At 34.2% G+C, this 9,506-nt stretch overlaps 1 protein-coding gene across 2 annotated transcripts; it reads left to right on the top strand.

Annotated features, from left to right (window-relative positions):
• Nucleotides 3,181-8,948, top strand: LOC109356842 (membrin-11-like). Of its 2 annotated transcripts, none has more exons than XM_019600411.1 (4): nt 3,181-3,491; nt 7,538-7,658; nt 7,744-7,893; nt 8,589-8,948. In XM_019600411.1, the coding sequence occupies exons 1-4, from the start codon at nt 3,277-3,279 to the stop codon at nt 8,748-8,750; spliced, it is 648 nt and encodes a 215-aa protein (XP_019455956.1). In that variant the 5' UTR covers nt 3,181-3,276; the 3' UTR covers nt 8,751-8,948. The 2 variants fall into 2 exon arrangements, with proteins under 2 accessions (XP_019455956.1, XP_019455954.1); XM_019600409.1 differs by lacking the exon at nt 3,181-3,491 and adding an exon at nt 6,333-6,641.

Below are 9,506 nucleotides of genomic sequence, written 5' to 3'. Positions count from 1 at the left end.
GTGGGCGAGAAGTGAAGCGAGGTTACAGCCTTACCAGAAGTGGGCGAGAAGTGAAGCGAGGTTACAGCCTTACCAGAAGTGGGCGAGAAGTGAAGCGAGGTTACAGCCTTACCAGAAGTGGGCGAGAAGTGAAGCGAGGTTACAGCCTTACCAGAAGTGGGCGAGAAGTGAAGCGAGGTTACAGCCTTACCAGAAGTGGGCGAGATGGGAATCGAGGTTACAGTCTTACCAGAAGTGGGGTTGGTCTCGTGAAATCTCTCTTTCAGCATTTAGAAAGTTTCCATTTTTCATGTCGCTTACAGAGGAGAGGTTTGCGAAATCGATGAATTTCCTTGTGAATGATATGGGCTGGCCATCAGAGGATATTGCGGCCTACCCTGTGGTTCTTGCATACAGCTTGGAGAAGAGGATTATCCCCAGATGCAGGATAATTAAAATATTGAAATCAAAAGACCTGATCAAGAATAGTTTAAGCATAGGTACCTTTACTTGCAGGAGTGAGAAATCTTTTTTGATGAAATATGTGACCAAGTTTCTGGGAGACGTGCCTCTCCTACTGGATGTGTATAAAGGTTCGGTTGATCATCGAGATTTACTATAGCCTCTTAAGGTTTTCAGAGGACATTCTTATACCTTCCAAATTTTCTAATTTGGTTGTAGACCTTGTAGTGCATTTTCATTTCCATGTTGAACTTCCATTTTTACGCTTAAACTTTTTTCTGCGAACGAATGACCTGCAATTTTTGACTGGAGAATTGTTGCTATGAGTCATTGATTTATCTTAAGCTAGTGCTATAATCAAGAATATATGAACACTTACATGTGATTTTCAGTTTTATTGTCTTTGCTTATTTGTTTGCTATGGCAACGCAAAACACATCGAAAGAAGAGTGCCTTTGTTTTGTAGAGGGGTACGACTGGTGAACTTTGGGTCGAGAACTCGAGATCTGCCTTTTTAATATTAAATATTTTTATTTTATCATTGGAAACATTTGTTCAAACATGTTTTCAATAATAATTGTGGTACAAATAGATGGATGTCTGAGTAGAAGGCCGTTGTTGCTTGTTAGAGCCTGCAGAGGGGATCAATTACCATAGTCTAACCATCAAATCAAATTTCCTTTAGTTGTACAAGTTTACTGTTATGACTAATGAGGAGTATGTAATAAGAATCATACAGTTTTGAACATTTTAGGGGTAATGTCCTTTGTGTTCATGTTATCTTTATCATTAATTATAATGTATCTGTCATTTGTAATGATTTGTTATTCGTTATTATATAGCAAATGAGAAAGTGTCCTTGCCCATTATTTTGATAACTGGTATGGACCGACCCCGGACTTCCTAAATCCTAACCAGAATAATAACCATAGTTCGTTTCTCCTTACCCCCTCTATATGTATGTCATGTAAATTTGATTTGGTTCCATAAAATTTTCAGAATCAATCTTGGGGTGTTTCAACCTTCCATCTCTTCTCTAGCAACCTATTGTCTCAATTTTCAAGCATTCAACTTTTTACATGTTAAGGTGGCTAAGGAAATAGGTTTCGATATCTTTGAAGCTATCCCTGTCCTTATCATGCAAGTGCTTGCATAGATGTGTAATGCAAAAGCAACTTAGAATCACTCTAGATTCGAGGTTACAGGAGATGGAGTTGGTCTTGAGGTTTTTTTTGTTGAAGAATGTTGTGGCAATATTTCAGGATATTTTCCTCTGTTTGATAGATCAAGGACAGATAGTTTCCCTGGTTGTGTTTTAGTTAATCTTCGGTGATTTTAGGCTTACAGTTTGAATTATTTATGATTTCTGACCCTGTTGAATATCATACCACTCCTTGAGAAGACTTCTATTTTGCTATGTTTATGATTCTTCACTTTCTTTGCAAAGGTTGTAGTCATTATCTGTTATACTGTCATATTCTAATAGCATTATTATTCAACTTACACTACACTATATTGTCATTGATAAAGTATGATAGAGTTTTATCTTGTTATTCTAAATTGTACCAAAAACTGTCTTCAACAGTAATATGGATATGATATTGAAATCAATGGGCTTAACTAGGGGCTGGGGTGTGGAGAAGAGAAATATTCCTATATACATAATTGTTTAAAATTTTGAAAGAGTCTGGTCAAGAATGATTCATGTACCATATAGTTTTATGAAACTGTGTTATACAAATATTGTATGATTCAAGAGGTAAAAAGTATGGCTATGTATATGTAACAATTATATAGTTAAACAACTATTACATGGAATTTTTACTAGTTATTGTTGTGCCATTGATGCTATCAATTATGAACTTGGTTTGGTTTTCAAAGATTATCAAAGGGTTGAGGAAGACATTGGCCAAGAGGCAGTAATTTCTTTTGCTTTGTGAACATTATGCAGAAAGTGAAGTATAGACTACATTGTTTATATCTAGCTCACCTTGCCTTTGCATTCTCTCTGCAGTTTAAAGATGTAATAGAACTGAAACAACTCAAGATTGTTGTTTATATACCTTTTCTGATCTGAACTATATTGTATAAATATATGTTTGTTATGCTTGTTTATGTTCCAATTCATGTACACTTATTAGTTCAGTTTAATTTATATTTGCTAAATGTCATTCATTTATTTCGTTCTATGCATTTGGCAGAGGAAATGCAATATTTTTATGGAAGAGAGGGCATGTAGACGTGTAGTATGCTTTAATTGATAAATAAAGATACGAAGGACACTCCTCTTCAATACTCGAGATGAAAGTGATGCCAAACAACTAAGAAAATGTCATGCAATTACATTTGTATCTTTGTATTTATCATGAGAAGACAAATTTATCTTCAAAATTAAAGGGAAAAATTGTATTACACTCTCCATTAATGAAGAAGAGTCTACATGCGAAATACCAATAACAATTATGTATTAGGAGAAGAGTAAATGGTACGTTAAAATATGTTAATTAAGGCGTTGAACAATTTTGCATTGATAAAAATTATATGCAATTTAAAGAACTAAAATGGATGGGAAGATAGAACTAAGAGCATAATATTCATAGATCTTTCGTGTAATATATGCGCGTAAAAATTTATATATATATTGAATACCAGATGGAAATAGTGGCATTGATGAAAGATGAGAATGAATTTTGATAAATAAAAGTTTTTATCAACAAATTGAAATTTTATAAATAAGATATAAAAAGTTGGATTTTTATTTTTGTTTTCGTTGCTTCTTCAAGTGGAGGATCCAATTGAAATTCCAACGAAGGTTCGGCTGAGACCGGCACCACCATGGAAAGCGGCGGAGCAACGTTATCGGAGATTTACCAAAGCGCGAAGAAGCTTCTCATGAAAACACGCGATGGCCTGGAACGCGTGGAGCGCGGTGAGTTATCTTCTTCCGATTCCGTTCAAAACGATATCTCTCAGATCCAATCGCTTTGCATTCAGATGGATCGATTCTGGCGTTCTATCTCTGTTAAATCTCATCGCGATCTCTGGAAAAGGTTCATTTCATCCAATTTCTCTAACATCTTTATTCATCATAATTCTTATGAGGGAATGCGTTTCAATTCACTATATTCTACAGATTAACGATTATGTTGTGCTATTCACACGATTTTTAACCGATCGCCCGTGTTCTTAATTGAATAATATATAAAAGTTGTTCATCATGTCCATCACTGATGTAAAATAGTGTGAAACTATCATTTTCGTATACAAGATTTAGCAGTTTTTTGTGCCAAATGTGGCAGATACTACATATGATTCAATCAATCAGAATTTGTAGATACTTGTATGAAGCTATGAAGCATGGATATGTGTGTTACCCATAAGATACGTGTATCCATGTTGAACTTCCATTTTTACGCTTAAACTTTTTTCTGCGAACGAATGACCTGCAATTTTTGACTGGAGAATTGTTGCTATGAGTCATTGATTTATCTTAAGCTAGTGCTATAATCAAGAATATATGAACACTTACATGTGATTTTCAGTTTTATTGTCTTTGCTTATTTGTTTGCTATGGCAACGCAAAACACATCGAAAGAAGAGTGCCTTTGTTTTGTAGAGGGGTACGACTGGTGAACTTTGGGTCGAGAACTCGAGATCTGCCTTTTTAATATTAAATATTTTTATTTTATCATTGGAAACATTTGTTCAAACATGTTTTCAATAATAATTGTGGTACAAATAGATGGATGTCTGAGTAGAAGGCCGTTGTTGCTTGTTAGAGCCTGCAGAGGGGATCAATTACCATAGTCTAACCATCAAATCAAATTTCCTTTAGTTGTACAAGTTTACTGTTATGACTAATGAGGAGTATGTAATAAGAATCATACAGTTTTGAACATTTTAGGGGTAATGTCCTTTGTGTTCATGTTATCTTTATCATTAATTATAATGTATCTGTCATTTGTAATGATTTGTTATTCGTTATTATATAGCAAATGAGAAAGTGTCCTTGCCCATTATTTTGATAACTGGTATGGACCGACCCCGGACTTCCTAAATCCTAACCAGAATAATAACCATAGTTCGTTTCTCCTTACCCCCTCTATATGTATGTCATGTAAATTTGATTTGGTTCCATAAAATTTTCAGAATCAATCTTGGGGTGTTTCAACCTTCCATCTCTTCTCTAGCAACCTATTGTCTCAATTTTCAAGCATTCAACTTTTTACATGTTAAGGTGGCTAAGGAAATAGGTTTCGATATCTTTGAAGCTATCCCTGTCCTTATCATGCAAGTGCTTGCATAGATGTGTAATGCAAAAGCAACTTAGAATCACTCTAGATTCGAGGTTACAGGAGATGGAGTTGGTCTTGAGGTTTTTTTTGTTGAAGAATGTTGTGGCAATATTTCAGGATATTTTCCTCTGTTTGATAGATCAAGGACAGATAGTTTCCCTGGTTGTGTTTTAGTTAATCTTCGGTGATTTTAGGCTTACAGTTTGAATTATTTATGATTTCTGACCCTGTTGAATATCATACCACTCCTTGAGAAGACTTCTATTTTGCTATGTTTATGATTCTTCACTTTCTTTGCAAAGGTTGTAGTCATTATCTGTTATACTGTCATATTCTAATAGCATTATTATTCAACTTACACTACACTATATTGTCATTGATAAAGTATGATAGAGTTTTATCTTGTTATTCTAAATTGTACCAAAAACTGTCTTCAACAGTAATATGGATATGATATTGAAATCAATGGGCTTAACTAGGGGCTGGGGTGTGGAGAAGAGAAATATTCCTATATACATAATTGTTTAAAATTTTGAAAGAGTCTGGTCAAGAATGATTCATGTACCATATAGTTTTATGAAACTGTGTTATACAAATATTGTATGATTCAAGAGGTAAAAAGTATGGCTATGTATATGTAACAATTATATAGTTAAACAACTATTACATGGAATTTTTACTAGTTATTGTTGTGCCATTGATGCTATCAATTATGAACTTGGTTTGGTTTTCAAAGATTATCAAAGGGTTGAGGAAGACATTGGCCAAGAGGCAGTAATTTCTTTTGCTTTGTGAACATTATGCAGAAAGTGAAGTATAGACTACATTGTTTATATCTAGCTCACCTTGCCTTTGCATTCTCTCTGCAGTTTAAAGATGTAATAGAACTGAAACAACTCAAGATTGTTGTTTATATACCTTTTCTGATCTGAACTATATTGTATAAATATATGTTTGTTATGCTTGTTTATGTTCCAATTCATGTACACTTATTAGTTCAGTTTAATTTATATTTGCTAAATGTCATTCATTTATTTCGTTCTATGCATTTGGCAGAGGAAATGCAATATTTTTATGGAAGAGAGGGCATGTAGACGTGTAGTATGCTTTAATTGATAAATAAAGATACGAAGGACACTCCTCTTCAATACTCGAGATGAAAGTGATGCCAAACAACTAAGAAAATGTCATGCAATTACATTTGTATCTTTGTATTTATCATGAGAAGACAAATTTATCTTCAAAATTAAAGGGAAAAATTGTATTACACTCTCCATTAATGAAGAAGAGTCTACATGCGAAATACCAATAACAATTATGTATTAGGAGAAGAGTAAATGGTACGTTAAAATATGTTAATTAAGGCGTTGAACAATTTTGCATTGATAAAAATTATATGCAATTTAAAGAACTAAAATGGATGGGAAGATAGAACTAAGAGCATAATATTCATAGATCTTTCGTGTAATATATGCGCGTAAAAATTTATATATATATTGAATACCAGATGGAAATAGTGGCATTGATGAAAGATGAGAATGAATTTTGATAAATAAAAGTTTTTATCAACAAATTGAAATTTTATAAATAAGATATAAAAAGTTGGATTTTTATTTTTGTTTTCGTTGCTTCTTCAAGTGGAGGATCCAATTGAAATTCCAACGAAGGTTCGGCTGAGACCGGCACCACCATGGAAAGCGGCGGAGCAACGTTATCGGAGATTTACCAAAGCGCGAAGAAGCTTCTCATGAAAACACGCGATGGCCTGGAACGCGTGGAGCGCGGTGAGTTATCTTCTTCCGATTCCGTTCAAAACGATATCTCTCAGATCCAATCGCTTTGCATTCAGATGGATCGATTCTGGCGTTCTATCTCTGTTAAATCTCATCGCGATCTCTGGAAAAGGTTCATTTCATCCAATTTCTCTAACATCTTTATTCATCATAATTCTTATGAGGGAATGCGTTTCAATTCACTATATTCTACAGATTAACGATTATGTTGTGCTATTCACACGATTTTTAACCGATCGCCCGTGTTCTTAATTGAATAATATATAAAAGTTGTTCATCATGTCCATCACTGATGTAAAATAGTGTGAAACTATCATTTTCGTATACAAGATTTAGCAGTTTTTTGTGCCAAATGTGGCAGATACTACATATGATTCAATCAATCAGAATTTGTAGATACTTGTATGAAGCTATGAAGCATGGATATGTGTGTTACCCATAAGATACGTGTATAAAATACATAAAATATGATAAAATTATAAGTATAAATCAAAATATCAAAAATAGGAAAATGCAATAGAAATTGTAAACACTGTCTTCCAAAACTAGAAAATTAGTAGAATAATTCATAAAATGTATCTTATCTTATTTTATTTTATTTTTGTTGAAAACGTATCATATATGTATCTTCATCTTTATTTTTTTTTTATTTAAATTTTTTAATTTTTGGATACTCTATAGATACGTATCCTTCACGAGTCCGAGTGTATCCGTGTTGGATACGTGTCCGACACCGACACGTGAGGGTGTTCAATGTATCCATACTTCAGAGGTATGAAGGATTTTGTTGTCTTTTTAATTTAGAATTTTAATTGGTTAACCAGATTAGGGATTGATTGTGCCCCTATGTGTTTCAGTCTGATTTATAACGTAAAGTGTGGTAGTAATTGAAACCTGCCGTGTGTTATATGTCAAAGTTAGTGCAGAATTCAGTTTTTGTTTGCATCGTTGGTGTATTCTACTCCATGGTAGCGGCTTGAGGTGGTGATGTTATACTTTTTCGTGCAGAAAAGTGGAACAGATAGCTGAAGAGGCTGAATCGTTGAAAGAAAGCTTGGATAAATATAACTTAAGAAATCAGAAACGGATGACAGAAGCTAAAGAGAGAGCAGAACTTCTGCGACGAGTTGTATGTGATTGCTCTCATGCTCTGATTTAGTGACTTGCTATTTCTTGCTTTGCTACATGGTAACTTCATTACTTTCATGTGCCAGAACGGGGATTCGAGTCATGTTTTGAGAATTTTTGACGAGGAGGAACAAGCAATGCAGTCTGTTCGAACTTCTGCTCGCGAACTGGAAAATGCTAATGCAGTTGGTGAGGCCATCCTTTCAACAATACATGGTCAAAGGGAACGCTTGAAGGTATCTTTCTTTCTCTTCCCTGCCTTCACACATCAACACGTTATATTATACATGCTTAATAGCCTGATAGCTAGGACTATAAACTCTGTCAAAACGAGATAATGTCATTTCTTTTCTGTTGAGATTGTGAGTGGTGGGTTATATATCATGTTTATTTCTTTCTGGTTGAATAAAGTGGTTCCCCCCATCAAATTCTATGGTAATGGCATAAGTAGCTACACTCCAGAATCTCGAGTAGTTAAAAAAATGTAATGCAGCAGGTGGTATCTCTGTTTTTTTATTCATTATAAATTCTAGTTTGGTGTGTTCCAAAATGTACGGTTTTTTGAAATCATGTGCTATTGCTCGAATCCACAGTTAATCATTAATGGGTAATAATGAAACCTCAGTCAAGCACATTCCATGTGTAGCATGCATTTCATTCAATACTAAGAAAGTTTGTTCTTAGGAAATGCACAAATGTATTTTGTTTTTATTTTAAAATCTTCAGTGTGTTATGTGTTTGCATGAAGCTTAGTTGGTTTTGATCTTTTCAGTTGTAATTTCAGTTTTTATTGAAAAAGTAACTTGTAGTTTTTTATGTTCATTTCCATTGTAGGCTAAATTAAAATTGAGGTTGCTTTTTGTATTTATGTTGATGTGGTATTGGTATTATTGCTGATATCCCTTTTTATTTGACTGACATCTGGGTGCAGAGTGCACATAGGAAAGCATTGGATGTTCTCAATACAGTTGGAATATCGAACTCTGTCTTGAGGCTGATTGAGAGGCGTAACCGTGTTGATCAATGGATCAAATATGCAGGCATGCTTTTGACCATCATTTTTGTGTTTGCTTTTGTTTTGTGGAGACGTTAACATGGTCAGTTCTCAAAAAACTGACATGTTCCGTAAGCTCCTCTTTTGGAAAGTATATAGTTCTCTCAGACTTAGCTGCAGAACAGTTTTTCCAAAAAACTTGTATAACTTTTGATTACATATAGAAGGCTGCTTATAAATCTCATGTTTATTGCTCACACACTAGATATTGTGGCAGTAAATCATTTTACTTCTGATTTTGTTATATTTGGTTGGTTCATTATTTTATTATGCATTCAATTGTCCACCCTAAAAATTTATATCCAAGTAGAATTTCAACCAAACAAGTGTTAAACAAGGCTTGTATGCACAAAGATTTATTGTATTGAGAAAGTGGAGAATGGGTATTTGGCCTTGTACACGACTGAGGAAACCCGTGAATCAACTCAAGCATGTCTAAAATGCATGTCAGTCCCAGACAATGGGTCCAAAAGTGCATCTAAGTTCTAACACTGTTCATTCAAGGGTACTGCACAAAGCTGTTTTATGAACCGACTTGGATTTTCATCCTTAACACTCAGATAAGAGGCTTGATCATCAATTCTTGAAACCATTATGAGTTTCAGGTTAAAATGACTGGTTTACAAGTAAAGCATGCGTATACGTTGTTGTAGATGCTACTTGACCATGAGGGCCAACTTAAACACCAACAAAACAAGCATTTGGTAGATGAAAAGGTAAATTGAGAAGCGTCCTTTGCTCAAGGTTATCTTTTGACTGAAATTTTCAACGTTAGTTGTATATGAAATCAAATAG

This window comes from Lupinus angustifolius, chromosome LG09, assembly GCF_001865875.1.
Source record: "Lupinus angustifolius cultivar Tanjil chromosome LG09, LupAngTanjil_v1.0, whole genome shotgun sequence".
Taxonomy (NCBI): Eukaryota; Viridiplantae; Streptophyta; class Magnoliopsida; order Fabales; family Fabaceae; genus Lupinus; species Lupinus angustifolius.
Note: the sequence above shows the minus strand (reverse complement) of the source record. Positions and strands in the feature narration are given on the sequence as shown.

Coding starts and splice junctions, on each gene's coding strand:
- LOC109356842 (XM_019600411.1), top strand. CDS start 3,277: ATGGAAAGCGGCGGAGCAACGTTATCGGAGATTTACCAAAGCGCGAAG. Junction 3,492..7,537: donor CATCGCGATCTCTGGAAAAG/GTTCATTTCATC, acceptor TTTTTCGTGCAG/AAAAGTGGAACAGATAGCTG. Junction 7,659..7,743: donor CAGAACTTCTGCGACGAGTT/GTATGTGATTGC, acceptor TTCATGTGCCAG/AACGGGGATTCGAGTCATGT.